Source organism: Prionailurus viverrinus, chromosome E3, assembly GCF_022837055.1.
Source record: "Prionailurus viverrinus isolate Anna chromosome E3, UM_Priviv_1.0, whole genome shotgun sequence".
Classification (NCBI taxonomy): Eukaryota; Metazoa; Chordata; class Mammalia; order Carnivora; family Felidae; genus Prionailurus; species Prionailurus viverrinus.
In genome coordinates this window covers 18996413-19019598 of record NC_062576.1, presented here as the reverse complement: position 1 = coordinate 19019598, position 23186 = coordinate 18996413, and the positions used below count along the sequence as shown (strand labels likewise).

Below are 23186 nucleotides of genomic sequence, written 5' to 3'. Positions count from 1 at the left end.
CCCTGTCTCTCTCAAAATAAATAAGTAAACTTAAAAAAAAATCACATCTCAGTAAAAACCAAGTTTCTGTGGCTAATAGACTCTTTGAATGGGCACCGTGGCCGGTATTCTGAGTAATTGCTAGACTTTCCCTGGGTCAAAATTCTACTGGCAAATTGTCTGGTAAAGATGAACACTCCCAAACAGTTCAGCATAGAAAGGGCTGCTGGGCTGAGCCTTGGACCAGACACAGTGATGAGAAAGATCGAGTCATTTGGAGCACATATCCGGGGAGGTAGGGACCATGGTGGTTCCCTAAAATTAAGGTGGGGACAGCATAGACCAATGGGGGTATCTCAGTGTGAAGGAGCCCCCCCAATTTGTATGTTACATTCCAGACTCATGATTCGTCAGGAAAAGTAATCTTCCCAGATAGCCTGTATTCATGGTTTAGACGACGTAATGTTATTAAAACCTCCATACTACCCAAAGCTGTCTATACAGTTTCAGTACAGTTCCTATCAAAATTCTAATGGTGTTCTTCACAAAAAAAGAAAAACAATTGTCAAATCCACATGGAACCACAAACGACTGAAACAGCAAAAGCAATCCTGAGCTAGAAGAACGAGGCTGGAGGCGTCACACTTCCCGATTTCAAACTCCTTGATCCTTGAACAACGTGGGTTTGAATTGCATGGGCCCACGTATATGCAGATTTTTTACAGTACAATACTGTAGATGTATTTTCTCTTCCATACAATTTGCTTAATAACATTTTCTTTCTAGGGGTGCCTGGCTGGCTCAGTCGGTTAAGCGTCCAACTTCGACTCAGGTCATGGTCTCGCAGTTCGTGAGTTCGAGCCCCGCATTGGGCTCTGTGCTAACAGCTCAGAGTCTGAAGCCTGGTTTGGATTCTGTCTCCCTCTCTCTGTCCCTCACCTGCGCTCTCTCTCTCTCTCTCTCTCTCTCTCTCTCTCTCTCTCTCAAAAGTAAATAAACATTAAAAAAGTTTAAAAAGTAATTACATTTTTTTAAATTTTTTATTTTAATTAAAAAAAACATTTTTTTTAACGTTTATTTATTTTTGAGACAGAGAGAGACAGAGCATGAACGGGGGAGGGTCAGAGAGAGGGAGACACAGAATCCGAAACAGGTTCCAGGCTCCGAGCTGTCAGCACGGAGCCCGATGTGGGGCTTGAACTCACGGACCGCGAGATCATGACCTGAGCTGAAGTCGGCCGCTCAACCGACTGAGCTACCCAGGCGCCCCAGTAATTACATTTTCTAACTTTCTTTATTGTAAGAATACATTAAACAATGCACATAACATACAATACATATTAACCAACTATTTATGTTCTCAGTGATGTTTGTGGTCAACAGTAGCTACTAGTAGTTAAATTTTCAGGGAGTTAAAAGTTATGTGCCAAGTTTTCACTGCACAGGGTCAACACCCCTAACTCCTATATTGGTCAAGGATCGGCTGTATATTACAAAGCAGTAGTCATCAAAATAGGATGGTATTGGCATAAAAAAGATACATAAATGGAACAGACTAGAAAGCCCAGAAATAAATCTGATTAAGAAGAGATATTGGATCTCTTTCTAAAATTAATTTTATCAGTGTAATATGTGGCTGAGTGTCCATAAAGGCGGGAAACATAGTGTCCACTTATTTTCAAGCTGTATGTTAACATTTTCGTATAATATGTTCCACATAGATTTCAGTCTCCAGATACCTTTTTAGGTAAAGTACCTCTATATTGAAAGCAAAGGGTCTAGTTGGTAAAATGAAAAAAAGGATAATAAATACATTGATTTGCTTTCTAATCAAATGACTTGATTACAGGGGTGTCCAATGACTCGACTTAAATCACTGGTTGAACCAGAAGTCCCACTATGGCACCTCGAGTGCCATCATTCTGGGTATTACGTACAGCAACAGTGCTGCCCCTTTGGGCTGCAGAGGAGTCCTCGGAAAGTACCGTGATCTGGCAACTGAGGCTCGAGCAACTCAGGCTGTTCCTCTGCCGATCGATGGCCGCCAGGTCGGCTTTCTGGAAAGGTCTACCTAGCTAATAATAATTGGAAAGCATGAGTGGGAGAGAGCTGTGAAAATACTTTGATACTTTGTTTCTTTTTAAAGTAAAGATGAGATGCCTGAAGGAAGGAATACTCAGTTGTTACTATTTGTGTGTGTAGTATTGAATCACGTTCCTGGATTTGTGACAAACTTGTTTCAGTAAGGCTGTCAAGCTCAGAAATGATCGTTTTAGGAACTGAAGGTTCAGCTTCTCTACAGCGGTCTTTATTTATTTTTTTAATGTATTTTAAGTAGGCTCCATGCCCAATGTGGGGCTCAAACTCATGACCCCCAGATCTAGAGTTGCACATTCTACTGACTGAGCCAGCGAGGCGCCTCTAGAGCAGTCTTTTCTCCAGGGGTGGCCTGTGGGTCTCGGCCATGGAATTCTGGGAGGAGAGGGCCTCTTAAAGAAGCAGGATCTTGGGGCGCCTGGGTGGCGCAGTCAGTTAAGCGTCCGACTTCAGCCAGGTCACGATCTCGCGGTCCGGGAGTTCGAGCCCCGCGTCAGGCTCTGGGCTGATGGCTCATAGCCTGGAGCCTGTTTCCGATTCTGTGTCTCCCTCTCTCTCTGCCCTTCCCCTGTTCATACTCTGTCTCTCTCTGTCCCAAAAATACATAAACGTTGAAAAAAAAAATTTTTTTAATAAAAATAAAAAAAAATAATAAAGAAGCAGGATCTTGTTCCAGACCTGCTTTTGAACAGAGGTGAGGCCTGGAAACTGGCATTTTAAATCCGCACACTCCCCACCCTCGTGATTCTATACACGCCCAGGTCTGGGAGCCCCTGGTCTTGAGGCTTTGTTCTTGTGTGGGGTTGCTATTCTTTGCAGACATTTGTTTGCTGGTTTTTTTCTTTGGTTTTGGTCAAGGAGCCCTCTGATGTCAACGTTGGTGGAATTTCTCCCCACGTTATCATTCATTTCTGCCTGTTTTGTTTATTTTTTATTTTTTTGTTTTAGAGAGAGAGAGCATGCATACACAAGCGGGGAACGGGGGGAGACAGGGACCGAGGGAGACAGAGAGAACCCCAAGCAGACGCCACCCTGCACACAGAGCCCGACGTGGGGTTTGATCCCACGACCCTGGATCATGACCTGAGCTGAAGTCAAGAGTTGAGCGCTCAACCCACCGAGCCACCCAGGCGTCCGTCCCTAGCTGTGTTGTTTTAAACTCTGGGATAGTAATTATTAAATTTCACGAGTTCCTTTGCATTTCTGGATTTCTGACTCTGAGCTTTTCATTTTTCCCCACAGAGCTGAGAAAACAGAAGTCCTCAGTGAAGATCTGTTACAGGTAACAAAATAAAATCTTCTTAAAGTGCTTTGCTTAAAGAGGAAAACAAAACAAAGCCTCATCGGCGAGAACTGAAGCAGATCTGTGTCCGTACGTCTGTATGTATGATCTGAGACACGATGAGACTGATCGGCCTGGTCCCGAGCAGGAAAGAAAAGCAGTTGGGTTGCACGGTGATGAAAAGGGGATCTGGAACTTCGGTGTCATGTTGTGAAGTTCAGATGGGGCTGTCCTGCTTTCAAGTGCCAGGTGTCGGGGTGGGGTGGGGGAGGCGCTGGCTGGCCTGGCCGGTCCACCGGCACTGCAGCCTGGTCACGGGTCCCTGGCAGGCTGCGGGCCTGTCGCTCGCTGCTGTGACGGTGTCCTTGATGGGACAGGCCCTGCCAGCAACAGCCTAGAGTTTCCACTTCTTGCCTCTCATGCTATCATCCTCCACTTCTGGGCTGAGTTGGCTCCTGAAGGACTTAGAGTCTCAGTGACGGTGACCAGACCTGTCAGAACCACCCTGAGGCCCTGAGGTGGCCTGTTACCAGCCTGGACTTTTCTGCCCTGCAGGAGGGATATTTCCTGCAGGGACCTCGGCCGGGGCCACCGCACTTCGTCTCTCACAGGCTTCCCTAACTTTGGGGCTGGGGGTTTCTTCCAGAAGGCCTGGGACCCTTTGTACACATCCCTTCACTCGGCCTCAACCCCGTTCCGTCTCCGCCCACCCCACAGCACGCCGGGAAAGACAGAACCCTTCTGCACTGAGGTTTCTCTTAAGCCTCCTTGCTTGTGTCCTTGCTTCTCGTTCCATGACCTTCGGCAGGTCTTTTCACCTGAGCCCCTGAAGACCAGCAGTCTGCTCCCGGGTGACTTTCTGTCTCTTCCCACAGACAGGAGCTGGCATAGCTTAGAAAAATGGTGCCATGCCAGCCCATGTCAGAACATCCTTCTAAATTATGACAGCCACCTGCAGGTAGAAGATTCTGAGAGCACGTTTTTTTTGTTGTTGTTCTTTTTGGGGACCAGAAATTTTTATTAAGAGTAGGAGGGTTTTTTTTTTTTAAGAATTATTAATCATATTCATTTTTTTTTAATTTTTCTTTTTAATGTTTATTTTATTTTTGAGAGAGAGAGAGAGAGAGAGAATGTGAGCAGGGGAGGAGCAGAGAGAGAGGGAGACACAGAATCTGAAGCAGGCTCCAGGCTCTGAGCTGCCAGCACACAGCCCAATATGGGGCTTGAACTCCTGAACCGTGAATTCATGAGCTGAGCCAAAACTGGACACTTAACCAACTGAGCCACCCAGGAGCCCTGACAGTCTTATTCTTAGTAATATTTCCTCATTGGCTTTTATCGTATATTTCAGCTTCACTTTCAGACTTTCAGAAATGTTGCTTGGGCTCGATAACCTTTAACTAGACTAGGTTTCACATCAGTGTTCTCTCTCCCACATCCCACGTTAGTACTAAATATGCACAACCTCCTTGAACCCTTGAAGCCCCAAGCCTTGCAGGCAGTTTGAGGACTGCAGAATTCCCACAGGAGGCAGGTGGCAACTGTCTGCTCCTGTCCTTTCTTAGAACATCCACGGGGGCCTCAAGAGTTTGCCAGTTTCAAGGAACGCCTTGTTTCATCATGCAGATGCTTACCCCCCCCCCCCCCCCCCACTTCCCCCTCAGTCAGCAGAGAGCCTGATGCAGGGCTCAAACTCATGGACCGCAAGATCGTGACCTGAGCCGAAGTCAGATGCTTAACTGACAGAGCCACCCAGGCGCCCTCCTTTTTTTTTTTTTTTTTTTTCCAAGTAGGCCCCACACCCAATGTGGGGCTTGAACTCACGACCCTGAGATCCAGAGTCAGTTGCATGCTCTACCGACTGAGCCAGCCAGGTGCCCCCCCCACCCCGCATTTACAATGTACACCCTTTCACTCAGTAGTTCTGCCTTTAAGAGTTTACCCTGTATGTACAAAGATGTACATTCCAGAATATTGACTGCAGCCTCACAGCTGCATCATAGCTGTAACCGAGGAGAGCTGGGTTCAAGAGGTTAGGGCGCACTCACACAACTGGAGGATATGCAGCTATCTGAAAGAACGCGATGGGTCTGTGTGCACCGACCTGGAACAGTCTCTATGGCTCACTGTGGAATTCGAAAAGCAAACTGTAGAGTAAATAACGTGCAGAGTGCGCTGCTATCTACGTAAAGAGCAAGTGGGGGACATACGTGCTCCACATGCATAGCTCACTTCTGGAAGACACAGGCAAGGGCACTTGTCTCTTGAGAGAAGGTGGTAGACTCGTGGTGAGGGGAGCAGGATGGAAGGGTTGGTCTTTGTACTCCACACTGTCGTCTTCTGTTTTGTTTTATCATGTGCTTGTATGAGTTTTTTCAAAAGAGCATTTTTTTTTTTAATTTTTTTTTTCAACGTTTTTTATTTATTTTTGGGACAGAGAGAGACAGAGCATGAACGGGGGAGGGGCAGAGAGAGAGGGAGACACCGAATCGGAAACAGGCTCCAGGCTCCGAGCCATCAGCCCAGAGCCTGACGCGGGGCTCGAACTCACAGACCGCGAGATCGTGACCTGGCTGAAGTCGGACGCCTAACCGACTGCGCCACCCAGGCGCCCCTCAAAAGAGCATTTAAATAGAAGCTTTAAAATATACACACAAAGAGGCGCCTGGGTGGCTCGGTCAGTTAAGCGTCCGGCTCTTGATTTTGGCTCAGGTCACGACCTCACAGTTCATGGGTTCAAGGCCCTCACCTCGGACTCTGCACAGACATCATAGAGCCGGCTTGGGATTCTCTCCCTCCCTCCCTCTCTCGCTGCCCCTTCCCCACTCGCGCACTCTCTCATAAAATAAAAATAAAATCAAAGAAAAAATCTGCAGGCAGACTTTTCCCCCTCAGAAGCCCTTGGGCAATGTCATCTCCCTCCTCCAAAACACAGGGATTGTGCAGAATTGCCACCGCACAGGGTGCTCTGGGAGTGCGTGCGACAGTTGTGACTGCTCGTTTTGACCAAAATAACCTGCTCGGGCACAAACTCTATCTCCGTTAGTGGCTAATGAGTTCCTCTCAAGGTGCTATGGTTTAGCCTGTATTAGCAGATTAACATGGTTCAAAATATATCTAGTGAGGGTTGGAGGCTTGAGGTTTGTTTTGTGTTTGTGTTTACATTAAAGACAGTTATGCCTTTAATCAATCAGAATTGTTCGCCGTGAAACTAAACTCCCGCCAGTCCGCACCTGCTCGCTTCAGCCTGAGGCAGTCTGCTGTACGCTTCCATCACGTCGACGGCTGATGCTGTTTCCCACCCATTCGACAGGAGCCGTTCTTTCTAGAATGTGCAGCGGAGAGAATAGGCAAGGTACGAGGCACTGTTGCACAAATCCAAGGCACTCTTGGAGCACATGAGAACTTGTCTCAGATGACTCCTTTTTCAAAAGCCCGTCCCAGCCCCCATCTTTCTTCTTTATCTTTTCCAATTTTCTACACCGAACATGCATTGTTATCATGGGAGAGAAGTCACTAATGTATATTTAAAGAGAAATAAAGGAAGGAACTCCTCCGTGAGCAAGAGTGTTTGAATGCGTTCGAGGGGTAAGGTGACATAGCTCACCTATTTAATGGGGGCAGGGGTGGGTGGTGTCTCTTCAGCAAAAAAAAAAGAAAAAACCAAACAAACTAAAAAACAATAAATAAAAGATATTTAAAGTCTCTATTACAGATTCTAAGAAATGTAAGGGACGTGTCAAGTACAAAGTTTGGACCGTGTTTGGATCCTGTTTCAAACACACCACCTATAGAATTTTTTTCTGTTTTTTTTTTTTTAAACAACTGGGGAAATCCAAACACGGACTGTGGAGTAGGTGCTATGGAGGAGTTTCGGCTGATGTGTGAGGTTCAATAATGATGTTCCCATTATCCCGGGGTGGGGGAAGAAAATGCTTACTGGTAGGAGATTCACATGGAAGTATTTATGGGGGTAATGCTATACTCTCTGGATGTGCCTTAAAATATTCCAGTGACCACACTGACGAGAAATGGGGATAAATAAAACAATATTGAAAGATGTGACTCACCAAAGTTGGCTGATGGGACATGGGTTTTCGTCCTACCGTGCCCTCTACTTTCATGTTGTTTGAAAATATGCATACTGAAAACTTGGAATAATAGGGTATGGGAAATGTGAATGTGTATTTTCCAAACCAAGACGGCGGCCCAGGTCTTGGACTTCTTTAGCGTGACGAACCAGTGGGCCACGTGGAACCTCAGCTGCCTGTTCAGGTGGGCACTCGACAGGGCTTCTCACATTCTCTGATCTGAGAAGGGAGTGTGCCCTTCCCTGGGGGGTTAAGGGTACCAAAGGATGTCCCCGCCCTGCTCTCCGACCTGTGACTCTTAACGGCTTGCGGGTCTCCACTCCCGCCAGGTCACACTGTCGCCTCCGCAGGTTTTCGATCGCGATCTGTCCGAACCGGTCGTCCGTGTTCACCTGGGAAGGGAAAGAGGAGGCTGGGCAATGCCAGAAGGGCTTCTCGAATACGCAAAATCAGACAACAGTATTCTGTTTCTGAGCCGTCAAGGCCGATGTTTGCTAATAGCCAGTGCAGTCAGCGGAGTCGGGTGCAGGCACGGCACGCAGGGCCGATGAGAGCGTCGTCTGCTGCCACCCTTGCGGGGCAACCGGGCAGTTTGCGCTCGGCCTGGGAGCTGGTCAGACCACTGACCGGCTGCTCCACAGGTAGACTCCCACGTGCACACCAGGTGCAAGAGGGTTTACTCCGCAGTATGATGTGTAACGGGCCCTATGACGGAAAGGACTCACATGCCCATCCGCTGGGGTTAAAGCAGCTGTGGCATGGTCGTTTAATGAAATATTGCATTGCCATGAAAACAGCAAGAGGACATCCAAGTAGAGGTAGGTACAGATGTGGACACACATACAGACACAGATACAGATGTGGAATGATTCTCAGATAACAGACTGTCGAAAAGTACAGTACAGAGGGATGTGCATAACATGCTCCTGTCTGCCCTTAAGAAAAAAAAAATCTCGGGGCACCTGGGTGGCGCAGTCGGTTAAGCGTCCGACTTCAGCCAGGTCACGATCTTGCGGTCCGGGAGTTCGAGCCCCGCGTCAGGCTCTGGGCTGATGGCTCAGAGCCTGGAGCCTGTTTCCGATTCTGTGTCTCCCTCTCTCTCTGCCCCTCGCCCGTTCCTGCTCTCTGTCTCTCTCTCCCAAAAATAAATAAACGTTGAAAAAAAAAAAATCTCTAGCTACATTTATATATGCACAGAATAATTCTGGAATCTGGCAGTGTTGCTTCCCAGGTTGGAGGACTCACTAAGGTCCAGTGTAGAAGAGAGACTTACCTTTCCCTGCATACCCTTGTACTATTTGATTTTTTTTTTGAAGTTTTGCTTGTGGTGTTACTTATCTAATGAGAAACCACTTAAAACCCCCTTCTTACAATGTTTATTCGTTTTCGAGAGAGACAGAGCATGAACGAGGGGAGGGGCAGGGAGAGAGGGAACCACAGAATCCGAAGCAGGCTCCAGGCTCCGAGCTGTGAGCCCAGAGATCGACGTGAGGCTCGAACTCATGAGTCGTGAGATCATGACCTGAGCCAAAACCAGATGCTTAGCTGACTGAGCCACCCATGTGCCCCCCATTTACCACTTCAAAAAAACCATTAACGTATCTATACGCACAAATGTCACAAAACGTACGTAATACACTGCGCACTATTCTTATTTTGTCCCAAAACGTCAACAGTTTACTAGACGAAATGATTCCCAGAGCTCCTGTGACAACGGTGGCAGGCAAGAAGCAGCATCCCTCTCTCTCGGTGGACGTGTGAGGCTTACGTGGCACGGATGGTCACACTGGGTGCCTGTGAGCACCTGCTCCGTCGTCTTCCTGCCTGGGTCTGAATCCTGGCCTGAAACTTACCAGCCGTGAGGCCGTGCGGCCGTGGGCAGCAAGTTGTCCAATCCCTCTGTGCTTCGGTCCCCTCACCGGCCACACCCGCCACACCCCGGTTACTGTGACAAGTCGGTTAATACAGGTCACACTCATGGAAGGTGCCTGCTATATAGCAAGCAACTTCTACAAGTTGGCTACCCTTATTATATCAGTACTGAAATCTGCATCACTCAGGGCACCTCGGTCGGTAAGCCACCGACTCTTGATTTTTGGCTCAGGTCATGATCTCACAGTTTGTGGGTTTGAGCCCCGCACTGGGCTCTGTGCTGACAGCATGGAACCTGCTTGGGATTCTGTGTCTCTACCCCTCCCCTGCTCGCTCGCTCTCTAAAAAATAAATAAATATTAAAAAAAAATTTTTTTTCATCATTCATATGGTTTTTGTCATTTTAAAATACTGATTAGAAATCACGGAAGGCATGGGAGCAATTAGTACACCTGAGGAGGCTGATGGTTTGCATTTGTTAGGATATTGCTGAATTAAGTAAAAACGGACACATCCCCAGGCTTGCTCCCAAGTGACTGGGTCCGTGGTCAAGATTCACTTTATCCACCATTGCTATATGATGTTGAATAAGAGAATGCACGAATGAAACAAGGTGAACAGAGCAGGGTGAACACCCACAATGTGTGAAAACAAAGCAGAATTCAGGGGCACCTACGTGGCTCAGTCGGTTAAGCGGCCGACTTCGGCTCAGGTCACGATCTCACAGTTCGTGAGTTTGAGCCCCGCGTCGGGCTCTGTGCTGACGGTTCAGAGCCTGGAGCCTGTTTCAGATCCTGTGTCTCCCTCTCCCTCTATCCCTGCCCTGCTCGCACCCTCTCTCTCTCTCTCTCAAAAATAAACAAACGCTAAAAAAAATAAGATAAATTTAAAAAAGAAAGCAAGCAGAATTCATTTTCCCCAGTCCTGGTATCCTGCAAGCAAAGACAGATTCCCCGGACTTACAGAAGCCAGATGAGGCCAGCTACCACTATGTCCACTCACCAGGACTGAAGACTGAGTCTGAGGAATGCCCCCAGTTACACAGAGGGAAGGAAGAAAACTCCACCGAGAACCACCTCTACGGGAATGTGGCCTGGAGCATGAAGGGGTGAGAAAGTCAACCAAGGTCTAGCCTTAGATCTGTCCATAATTATGTGACACGGGGCGAAGCCTTTACTGCTCTCATCCGTAATGGAATTTAAAAATAAAATGAGATGAAAAAAATAAAATCAATAAACTTAAAATGAAATTAGCCACCACGTATTCAGTCACGTGCCCCCCCCCACTACACATCATCTCATGAACTCCCATAATAGTCCAGAGAAGTTATCCCTTTAGAAACAAAGCCCTGGCGGGGGCACCGGGGTGGTTCAGTTACTTGAGCGTCCATCCCACCCATATTTCGGCTCAAGTCATGATCTCACAGTTCGTGGGATCAAGCCCCGCGTCAGGCTCCAGGCTGCCAGCGCAGAGCCTGCTTGGGATTCTCTCCACCCACCCCCACCCCCACCCCCACCCCGCTCCTTCCCTGCTCATGCTCTCTCTCAAAATAAGTAGAGAACTTTAAAAACAAATTGAAAACAAAAACAAGGACCTGGGGCTCAGAAAGATCCAAATAACAGCTAATAACCTGCTCAGCAGCCGGGCAATCCTGAAAACGCTCCTGTACAAATTAACTCGCTTACTCCTCACTACACCCTATTAACGTCGAGACTGTTATTATTCTCATTTTCCTGATAAAGAGACGGCACGGAGAGGTTATGAAACTTGTCCAGGTCACACAGCTAGGCAATCTACCTCCAGAGCATGGACTCCCAACCACCCTACAATTCTGCCTAAGGGCACCCGGCCAATCATAAGAGCCAGGGCCAGGACTCGGACCCACGCTGAGTATTTCCAAAGCTCTAAAACAGAACTCTTCCCACCAGATCAGAGGAGAAAAACAGGCAACCAGCGGGCCAAACTCGGGGATCTTACAAATTAGGAATTTTACAGTAAAATTCTACACTGTAACTTCTCCTGAAAAATTGGGGGCTCTCAACTCCAGGCTCCCATGTCCACATTGGAACAAGGTGGCACTGAGCAGGGGTGAACTGTAGTTCACCAGAGTCCCCAGCACTCCTGTCTGCCTTACACCTGGCCAACTTCCCCCACTGCATCACCTGCCTGCCTCGGAAGGGATCAGGGTTCGCTACCCTGACACCCATATGTTAGCCAAAATTCCTTCCATCGCGATCTATGACTCTGTAATTAATACAACGGTAAATGTGAACTTTACAAAGTTTTTGTAAAGACCAAGAGAGAAGTTCCAAAAACCCTGGCTGCGAGTTTGCAGGAAGTTAAGAAATCAGGAACGCTGGGAATTGCTAGAATCGATTAAAAAGGAGATGTGTGTGTGGCCAGAGGTGGAAGGAAAAGAGTGAGTGGAAATTTATACTGAGGTTGCTCAGGGTTAGCCAGCACGCGAACGCATACAGCACGCAGAGGTCTTGAGCTTCCTTTTACCTGTTCATGGTTTATGAACATAGCTGTCTCAAAACCGTTAGCTGCCCACTTGAGAAGGTTGGCCGACTGCTCCGGAGTCATGTAAACCAGCACTCGTTCCGTTATCAGCAGTGTTGGCAACTTCAGAGAAGAAAAAGGCACATAAGTATGTATTCATCAAATCGGGACTCTAACGGCAGCCACGGATGGTGCTGGCAGGGCAGGAAAACCCTGGGGTGCACGCCGCAGGAAGAGGAGAAGCCCCGAATAGCGCGTCAACTATCAGGGCGTTAAGAGGTGGAGAGCCCTGTTGTGACCCAAAGTTTCAGACCGTAACAACGTGAGCACTGAGCAAGGTTTTGTCTGGCTTGCTCCAAATTCTCCCCCGGCATGCCCGCACATGGTGACAGGGTGGCCCTGCAGACCCCTTGCTCCGAGGTAGTCTAGTTCCCTTCCCCTGGAATCTGGGTTAGGCCTGTAACTTGCTGTGGCCAACACAACAGTAGCAAACACGACGCAAGCGGAAGCTGAAAATCACTTGCACGCTGGCCCTTGCCCTCTTGCTCAGAAGCCTGAACCAGTGTGGCAATGAACCCAAGCTGGCTTGCTATCGGAGGGGAGGCCCTGTGCGTGAGAATGAGGCATCCGCATAGGAGGGAACCCCAGGGGATCTCAGCTACAGGAGTGAACCCCAGGGAACCTCAGCGGCAGCCGGCTCCAGTGGAAGAACCGCCCAGCTAAGCCCAGTCCAAATGGTCAACTCACACAATCCCGAGCAACTTGTGAACTGCTCTGAATTGTGAGTTGTTCGAGACCGCTGAGGCTGCAGAGATTTTGGTACACGTCAAAAGCTGACTGATAAAATGCAGAAATACTGCTGTCCCTTCAACAGAATCTAATTCTTCTTACACAGAGTTTTATCATCAAGAATTAAAAACAACACCAACCATCTTCAGCAAATGACACACTAGTATGCGGTCTGAGTTACCAGACCCGGAGTAACGAACAAATTACGAAAGAGGAAAAGCAATCAACTCCTACAGAAATCTCTAAAAGCTTTACATGTTGGAAGGGAGCACAGGCAGCCCTAAATTATGTGAGCTCTGCTGATTTATTCCTGCTCCTTCTGACTCCTTTACTGTCCTCCTCCTTCTCTGCCCCTTTACGCTGCTGTTCCTCATGGCTGGTTGCTAGTTTTCTCACAAAGCAAGTAGGTTATTTTTGCCTATTTGTATTGGCGGGGAATTTCAAAACAAGTAAATTGTCTGAACTGAAAATACCCAAGAAATTTGCTGGAAAGAACATCGTGTACGCTAGTGTCAGAATGTAACCCATGCAGCTAGACTCAGTGCCTGGACTCATGATCACCAGAGAGAAAGGCTACCCACAAATGCTGCTGGCTTTGACCTGACAGTCCCAACTATCCACTGTTACTGTTTATCAGGATTTCCTTTTTTTTTTTTTCTTTTTTTGACAAGGAAATGTGGTATAACTCAAGTGACTTAAAAATATACATCCAGGGGTGCCCGGGTGGCTCAGTCGGTTAAGCATCCAACTTCAGCTCAAGTCATAATCTCACAGTCCATGGGTTCGAGCCCCACATCGGGCTCTGCTCACCGCTCAGAGCCTGGAGCCTGCTTCGGATTCCGTGTCTCCCTTTCTCTCTGCTCCTCCACGGCTCGTGCTCGCACTCTCTCTCAAAAATAAATAAACACTAAAAGAAATTAAAAATATATATCCAGGTGCGCCTGGGTACCTCAGTCAGTTGAGCATCTGACTCTGGATTTCGGCTCAGGTCATGATCCCAGGGTTATGGGATTGAGCCCTGTGTTGCGCTGCATGCTGAGCATGCAGCCTGCTTGGGATCTTATCTCTCTCTCTCTCGTTTCTTCTACCCCTCTCCCTGACTTGCACATGCTCTCTTTCTCTCTCTCTAAAATAAAAATATATGTATGTGTATACAAATACACACACACATATATATGTATATATCTACCAATGCTCTCTGGACCCAACTGGGTCATGGTACAAAGAATGAGAGAACTAAATCCAGAGGATAGACAATGAAGTCCAAGTTGCAGATGAAGTTGAAAATCAGAAAGAAAAACATTAAAAGGAAGTTTAAAGTAAGCAATTTTTTTTTTAAACTAAGCCTAAAACCCGAGATTATATCAATAGGAACGATTAGAAAAAGTGAGTGAGTGGAAAAAAAAGTTTCAAAACCTCAATAGGTTGGTAATTAGAGAAAAACAGTTCCGAAAACGTTTTTATTGATTTAAAAAAATTTTTTAATGTTTATTTATTTTTGAGAGACAGAGCACAAGCAGGGGAGGGGCAGAGAGAGAGGGAGACACAGGATCTGAAGCAGGCTCCAGGCCTCCAGGCTCCAAGCTGTCAGCACAGAGCCTGACGCAGGGCTCGAACCCACGAACCACGAGACCATGAACTGAGCTGAAGTCGGATGCTTAACCGACTGAGCTACCCACGTGACCCTCCAAAAACCTTTTTAATGCAAAAGGCACCGACTATTACATACGGTATTACCACATGGGGGGAAGCCAGGTGGAGAAGGACACGTGGGAATTTCCTGTACAGTTTTTGCAACTTTTTTTTTACAAATTTGAATTATTTGAAAATGAAAAGTGAAACACGTTTACAGTGTAGTTAAGAGGTAGCTTCGCCAATATTAAAAACAGGATTGATACTTTTCAGAAGAGAAGTCTAAGCGAAGCAAAAACAGCCCACGGAGGAAAACACAGCACAAATGAACCCTAGAGAATTATGGATGTAATTCTAATACTTGTGTTAGCCGCTGTTCCTTATGCATTTTGTAGATCTCCATAAGTGAGGCAAACTTGCCTATCAAGAGCTCCCCTGATTAATTTTTTTTAAAGTTTATTTACTTCTGGGGCGCCTGGGTGGCGCAGTCGGTTGAGCGTCCGACTTCAGCCAGGTCACGATCTCGCGGTCCGGGAGTTCAAGCCCCGCGTCAGGCTCTGGGCTGATGGCTCGGAGCCTGGAGCCTGTTTCCGATTCTGTGTCTCCCTCTCTCTCTGCCCCTCCCCCGTTCATGCTCTGTCTCTCTCTGTCCCAAAAATAAATAAAAAACGTTGAAAAAAAAATAAAAAAATAAAGTTTATTTACTTATTTTGAGAGAGACAGAGGGCAAGCAGGGGAGGAGCAGAAAGGGAGGGAGAATTCCAAGCAGGCTCTGTCAGCACAGAGCCCAATGTGGGGCTCAATCTCATGAACCAGGACATCAGTACCTGAGCCGAAATCAGAAGTTGGATGCTTAACCAACTGAGCCACGCAGGCATCCCAAGAGCTCTCCTGATTTGTAAGTGATTATTTCCCTGGCTATTTAGCACGTTTGCCCAAATGGTGTGTTTCTACGTTCGCAGCAGGTTGCTGCTGGTTACCACTGCAACTGTAATAATCTACAGATTATAGTTTATGTGCCACTTGCTGTTCAACTGCTTTCACACGCATACTTAATATAATCTCCAAGCTGTCAGCGCAAAGCCTGACATGGGGCTGGATCTCATCAATCGTGAGATCATGACCTGAGCGGAAATCAAGAGTTGGACACTTAACCAACTGAGCCACCCAGGCACCCTGCAGTTATAGGCTTCTATACATATAATTATCTTCTCTCAAACTTTATGGTATTAGGCATCGGTACGTTATAAAAGCAATACACGTGATTCTGATGTGAAAACAGGAGAAACATTGCCTCTCAAAAACTTAGAAAACCTCCCTCATAGCCATGAAGTGATAAACATTTCAGAATTAAAAACGGAACACGGGTCTCATGCTGCACTTTCAGCTGACCTTATTTCGCATTCGCATGAAATCACAAACGCGTAACAGGTTAAAACAAGATCTCACTGTAGATTCATGTTGCATTTCTTTAGCTTCTCTTCGAGTTCAGGTAAATCTCGGAGATCTGCTCCAATAATGGCATAGCTCTTTGAATCCACAGGTGTCCATCTGGAAAGCGATTATCATTTCAACAGAAATTCATCCAGAGTTGATCATTTCAATGGATCTTTTTTTCAAAATTAAATTATTTTTTCTCCAATACAGAAATACATGTCCCACCGCAAAAAGGAAAAAAAAGTCAGGAAGGAGGAGGGTGGAATGAACGAAAATCACATCGTCCAACTAGTAATGTTTTCGTATAGAACGTTCCAGTCTTTCTTCTATACATACAACATAAACCCATACACACAACATAAGCACGTTTTCTGTCACACAAATACGTACACACACATCACACAGGAAAAAGAAAACAGGGCCAATTCTTCTTTTGAAAACTGCTTTTCCTACTTAACAGTAATATCGATGACATCATCGTCTGTAATGATTTCCCAGCATTCCATCAGTGGATAAAACGACTTACTCAGCCGAGCCCTCACGATTAGGCCTGTGGTATCTCCAAATTTTCTCCATCTGAGGCAGTGCGATGAGCATCTTTGTATAGACCTCATGAAGCACCTGTCCGGTTAAGTAGGTCTCTAGGAGTAGAATTAGGAGGTCAAAGGGTGACCTATTTATTGGTACCGATCGGCTGGCCACTCTCTAAATGTCGTGCCAATTTGTGAGACACTATGTTTAAAAGAAAATAGCTTCTAAAGTATTTACAGATACAATGATAACATTTGCTTGACAATACTCCCACAGAGATCGGACAGCATGGTTTCTATAGTGGTTCTGGAGCTTTGGCAGTCATCAGAATCACCTGGCGGGCTTGTTAAAACAGACTGATGGCTTCTACCCCCCGGGTTTCTGATGTAGCAGATCTTCCAGAAGTAGACATTTTCTCAAACTCTTTCAAAAGCTAGACATCTGTATTTCCAACAAATGCTCCGCAGTGGTGATGTCACTAGTCCAGGACTACACTTTTAGAACCACTGGTACGGATGAAATTGGCCACAGTTAAAAGTTCAGTGATGGGTACGTGGAGGTTCATTTACTTATTTATTTTGAGAGATGGGGGGGGGGAGGGAGGGAGAGTGGAGTAAGGGTGGAGAAAGAGGGAGAGAAAGAATCCCAAGCTCTGTGCTAATAGCACAGAGTCCAGTGCAGGGCTCAAACTCATGAACTGTGAGATCCTGACCTGAGCCCAAATCAAGACTTGGCCATTTGACTGACTGAGCCACCCAGACGTCCCCCTTGATTTACTCATTCGGACTGACTTTTCATTGTGTGCCCATTTAGATACTTTTAAGTTTCACCTCATGCATATTTCAGCTTTAAGAAATGATCAATTTCAAGATGCGTATTTTTTCTCAGTTTCACATTTCTGAAATGAGGATGCATCAGTCAATAACGTTTCGGTTTAACTTATCAGCACCTTTTCTTTCCTGACGGTAAATAAATAGTGCGATTCTTGCAATCACAGCCTCAAAGGTTTAATGAAATAGGGCAATTTTTCAATGAAAATGTGTCAGTGTTATCATCGCCTATCACTTTTCTCAAATTTTCACTCACGTGTATTTTCATTAATTATTATTTCAACTGTCCCTCTCCCAGTATGATGGCAAGATCAAAACCTATCCAGGCCAGGACTAGAAAATTTGCCTACACGAGACACAAACCCAGAGTTAAAAACCAAGTGAAAGGCTAAGAAAGAAATCTGCCAATCAACAGTTGACGAGGGATTTACATCAAAGAACACTGCTTTATGTTGTAAAGGATTCCTATAAATTGAAAAGAAAATGAAACAACGCAACTGGAAAATATATGAGCAAAGGAAATTTACAAAGAAATCCCACAGGCCAACAGAAGGAAGGAAGGGTACTCCGTTTCACTAGCACGTTCAAAGTTATAAAAAATTTAAAACAAACAAAAAAAGTTACAAAAAATTTTTTAATTCATAGATTTGGCAGACAGGAATTTTTTAAAATGGTAGTAGCCAGTGTTAGTGAGGGTGTAGAGAAAGAGAACCCTCATCTACTCTAGTGAAAATACAAATGAGTCGAAAGGGTCTTGAAGCACGGCTTGGCAGTAGCTATTAGAATTCATAAGGTACAATTTTTTGAACCGGCAATTCCTGCAAATATGCACATATAACTAGGCTTTCTACAAAACTGTTTCACAGGAAACCATAAAGAAGGCGGCAATCTAAAGGACCATCAGTAGCGAATACGTTAAGTAAAATGGAATTTCCATGCAGAGGAGTACTACGAAGTCACCAGAAGTAACGAGGTAGATCTAATATGGCAACATGAAGACAGCCGTGATTCACTAGGATGCACGAAGAACAAGTTTCAAAACAGTACGTGTAAATGATTCGCTTTACTAAAATTATACATAAAACTGTATTTATTTATTTATAGAAGTATAGATTCACTCTTTCAACAAATGCATGTTGATCTACATCGTATATATTTATTTATTCAATATACGCATACATTCCTTCAACAAAAATTGACTGAACCTTTTGCGGGCCGGGCACGGGATTCTATTCACATGTGTATTTTCTTAGGCGTGATATTTACCTGCCTCTAGGTACACTGTCCATCCACAGGAGAAAACACCCTGCACGGTGGTTATCGTGGTGGGGGGAGAGATTACGCAGGGTCTTTACTTTCTACTTGACCTGTTTCTACACTGATGGGTCGAAGGCAACGCAAAGGGCTAACCCTTTCATTACAGCTAATCCTTCTGACGCAAATATTAACCAAATACACAGAAAAGTATGACGGCTACAATGTAGAGAAAGCAGATGTGCCAGCCAACGGCAAAGCCTGAGGAGGTTCTACTCAAAATTTGTACGAGGGAAACAAAGGATGGAGGAGATATTCGTTTCTGTGGGAGTCTGTTCGCTAGGAGCGTGACGAGGGCACTGTGCTGGTGTAGAGGCCTGTCTAGTTGCCTGACGTTTCCTGTGTTATCTGTGCCCACCATCTAAGGCCATCCTCTCTGAGCATGTTTTCTGACCTGAATTATTAATAAGCCCCTTGAACTTCTCTGTCAGACACACACTGAACACAATGGAACATTCTGGAAGAGTGTTTGTGATCTTAGTTTTAAAGGCTCAGAGGGGAGGAAAGAGTTGTTGGAAACACTCATACTGAAAACTTACGGGGAAAAACTGAACCCCGGGGCCAAGGACCTAACGTAACAGGTGAAGCGGGTCAGGTACGAGACAACAGTGGTCGGGATGTGCATTCCCTCTCAGCGAAGCAGCCATGTAGGAGTCAGGGTCTGAGGCTGCCGGACTGGATTTTTCCAAGGAAAAGATGTTCGGGAAAAAGCTCCTATATTGAAATGTTTGCAACTCACTGAAATGTTTTTCAAAAGATTTAAGATTGGGACCTATGGACATCTAAGAGGGGCCATACAAAAAATTGTTTCAAGTTCCTTCACAGTAAATGTGATGCAGAAGTATACACCCTGTGACCTCATGTGCACACACGCGCAGACTCAGACGTGCAGGCTCACACACACACACACACACACACACACCATCTTTAAAAAGAAAGGGGGAGAAAAGCAGAGAGGTAGCCCATACTGTATTACTTAGGTTAAGGGTACTTGCCAATTTGCAGTGTGTCCTCTGAATGTAATTCTATAATGGATTGTAATAAGAAAGGCTTGTGTCTATGGGAAGATGGGAAAGAGAGAGAAAGGAGTCAAGTAGCTTAGTTAGTGAAAAAACGCAAACACCCACTACCGAAATGGCCAATAGATACCGCTACTGCTCAAAGCAAGGGCGACTCCAGAGGGCCTGCTGCTTAATCACGTCTGACCCTAGGCACACACATGAAAAATTCAGTGGGTCAGCTGTCAGAGTAGGTCAGTAAGCATTACACTCCGAACCTGATGTCAAGTCACAAACTGATCATGAAACACTCAAGACGTAGAAATCGCCAAAGATAGGCTAGCGAGGGGCGCCTGGGTGGCGCAGTCGGTTAAGCGTCCGACTTCAGCTTGGTCACGATCTCGTGGTCTGTGAGTTCGAGCCCCGTGTCAGGCTCTGGGCTGATGGCTCAGAGCCTGGAGCCTGTTTCCGATTCTGTGTCTCCCTCTCTCTCTGCCCCTCCCCCGTTCATGTTCTGTCTCTCTCTGTCCCAAAAATAAATAAAAAAACGTTGAAAAAAAAAAAAAAGATAGGCTAGCGATATGTTTCCAAACGTTCCAGTGTTTTCCAAGCCATCTCTCGTTTCCTGCTTCTGCTCACTCAATTAAAAATTTTAACCATTATTAATCACAGACAACTAAACAAACCGATTCCTACTCAGACCTGACGTTCAGTACATTTCTGTGATGACTATGCTCTCCTCCAGAATGTGCAAAAAATTAGACAGCAGAGAGCCGATTTCAGTATCGCAACCACCATACACACATCTTTCACCCCAGAAACCTCCTCTAGGCTTAAGTGAGAGCCCACCTGCTCTTATTTGACTTGGTGTCCTAACAAGCTAGGTCGTATTCTGTGGCTGCACAGCGTCAGATGCCATAGCGCATCTCAAATGCACACTACGTGGGGCGCCTGGGTGGTCAGTCGAGCATCCAACTTCGTTTGGCTCAGGTCATGACCTCGCACACAGCTCGTGAGTTTGAGCCCTGCGTTGAGCTCTGTGCTGACAGCTCAGAGCCTGGAGCTTGCTTCGGATTCTGTGTCTCCCTGTCTCTGTGCCCCTCCCCAGCTTGTACTCTGTCTCCCTCTCTCAAAAATAAATAAATACTAAAAAAAAATTTTTTTTAGATAAAATGCACATTCCGTGTAATATAATCTTGTATTTGGAAAAGGGGAAAACTTGTTTCCATAGGGTAAGTTAGAAAAAAAAAACAAAACTTGAAAACTATTTCTAGCTTGTGGGAATTACACATCTTTAAAGGACAAGGTGAAAGTTTTAATGTTTACTAAAACTTTTTTTCAATGTAAGACTTAAGATTTTGTTTAAATGACTAATTTAAAAAGAAGGGGAAGAAGTATACGTGAAAAACCACTGAGAAAATCTGACCTTGGGCTTGAGGTCGGGGTTTAAATTTCAGCTCTACCCCTTTGTCAACAGGTAACCTTATGGAAATTAGCTTAACTTCTTTGGGCTTTGGTTTCCTCAACTGCTAATAAAAGCATGTCATTCCCGAGTCGGCTCTGAGGGCTGAATGAGATCATCTGAGTGAAGCATTTCACATGGTGCTCCAAAAGCTCTCAGCAAAGATTCACAAACTCGTCATCTATAACTGCAGAATTCTTAAAACATGGACTCAGGGTGGCCCCCATACTATCTCATATATAGTAAATGGCCAATTTGGCCTCCCATTATTCATTCAAACGCTATTTACTACACATCTGCTCTGAGCCAGGCCCCTTTCTATGCTCTGGAGGTACAGAAGTAGCCGGAGCACACGTAAAAATTCAGATTATCGGAGCGCCTGGTTGGCTCACTCGGTTAAGTGTCCAACTTTGGCTCAGGTCATGATCTCACGGTTCATGAGTTCGAGCCCCACATCGGACTCTGTGCTGACAGCTTGGAGCCTGGGCCCTGCTTTGGATTCTGTCTCTCTCTCTCTCTCTCTCTCTCTCTGTGCCTCTCCCCCACTCATACTCTGTCTCCCCCTCTCTCTCTCTCAAAAATAAATTAAACATTAAAACACTTTTTTAAATTTCAGATTAAAATTAAACCACTATAGGTCATTTCTATTAAGTGTTCAGAGAATTACGTTAATGGACAGAAGAGTTGCAAGGGAGGGGATATTTCATTTTGAAGACAGTTTGGAATGGGGATCTTGGGGCCAGAAGGAAAGTGGGAAGGGGGTGAAAGAGAAGAGTCCCCTAAAATGAGGTGTCTGGCGTTCAGACTGGCCACCTCCTGAACGCTGCCCCTGAATCCTACCGGGCTCTCTCCTGTGGTCAAAGCCATACTCACTTGATGCTGTGCAGCTTTCTCGTGACTCTCACGGGAAAGTCCACTTCACAATATTTACTTGGGAGAAGATCTCAATCCTGAGGAAAAACACGCAGTAAGCTTTAGAATTATGTTTTCACTCCTACATTTACTGACCACCTTCATGTACCGAGCGAGTACTAGGCCCCGAAGAGCATCAGGGCACTTAAGGGTTTGACATCCAGGAACGATATGGGCAGAGATGTATTTTCCAGATGACTGTGGTCTCCGCGTGGGGACTGGATGGAAGACAGGAGTCAGGGGTTCACAGCTGTCCAGGGAAGAAGTCACGGGGAGCCTGAACTGGGGGAGCAGTGCCTGGGATGGAGGTGGGGGTATGTGGAGGCGCTGGGGGAGTAGGACCTGACAGAATTTTCCAAAAAGCAGATCGAGATGAATCAGAGAGGGTCAGGACACCAATGCTGACCAGCATTTGAGGGATAAAATGGAATAAAACAGCAAATATCCCGTAGCATCGCACACAGTGGGGATGAGTACTGTTTTGTGACACGTTTACTTTTTTCTGTGAGGGGACGATACAGCGGGTGGTAAAGGGCAGGTGCTCTGGAGCAGGGGACGGGGGTTCGAATCCCAGCTCCACCGCCTGTCTGCTGCGAGGCCCCAAAGTCACTCCACTCCCTGGGCCAAGTTTCCCTCCTCTGCGAAGCAGAGACAGGGACAGCACCTCACGGGGTTGTGAGGAGTAATGAGGAAATAAGGACACACAAGGGACACTCAGAACAGGGCCTGCCTTAGTAAGTGCCACGTGTGTGCCTTTATCATTGACTGTCACGGGGACAGGGCGCCGAGGTGGCTCCGTCGGTTAAGTGTCTGACATTGGCTCAGGTCATGATCTCACGGCTAGTGACTTTGAGCCCCACGTAGGGGCCAGGGCCCACTTTGGATCTTCTGTCCCCTTCTCTCTCTGCCCTTCCCCCATGGGTTCTCTCTCTCAAGTTAAATAAATAAACTTAAAAACCTTATTGACAAGGGTACTTAGAATTAGGTCTTGGCCTGGGGTGTACATTTGTCTTTACTGAGGGCTGCAGTAAAACGTGGCAGACGCGCGCGCGCGCACACACACACACACACACACACACACACACGACCCTGCTCCCCCTTCTGCATCCCCGGATTGGTCTCCCCTTGGCCCCCTGGCCATCCTAGCACATTCTCTGTCACGTCCAACCAGTCCCTCAGCCCCGATGCGTATTCACGAACGCATTCTCTCCTCCTCAGCTCGCCAACTGCACACACTGTAAGGACACCGCTGTCTGGACTCTCAGCGACACCCTGCGTGTTGCCTGCAGCAGCTCCCGACGCCCCTGACGCTTGGGGAAAGAAACAAGGCGCTCCACAACCTGGTGACCTGCCCGGCGCCCCCCCAAAGCGCTCTTCTAACGCCTCCGTATCCACCTGTACTTACATTCCACAAGTACAGAGCCGCTTACTTAAAGTGGAAAGAAAGACCAAGAAAAA

At 46.4% G+C, this 23186-nt stretch overlaps 2 protein-coding genes across 8 annotated transcripts in view; both read left to right on the top strand.

Moving 5' to 3' along the window:
- The window catches only part of LOC125154806 (uncharacterized), a 520558-nt gene that overhangs the window by 106895 nt on the left and 390477 nt on the right, over positions 1-23186 (top strand). Inside the window, exons 4-5 of the mRNA XM_047839458.1 lie at positions 3319-3358; positions 6553-6713. Of these exons, the coding sequence (XP_047695414.1) occupies positions 3319-3358; positions 6553-6713 (201 nt within the window). The remainder of the gene's footprint in view (positions 1-3318; positions 3359-6552; positions 6714-23186) is intronic.
- LOC125154813 (arp2/3 complex-activating protein rickA-like) overlaps positions 1-23186 on the top strand; it is a 109690-nt gene that overhangs the window by 57027 nt on the left and 29477 nt on the right. The window lies entirely within an intron of this gene.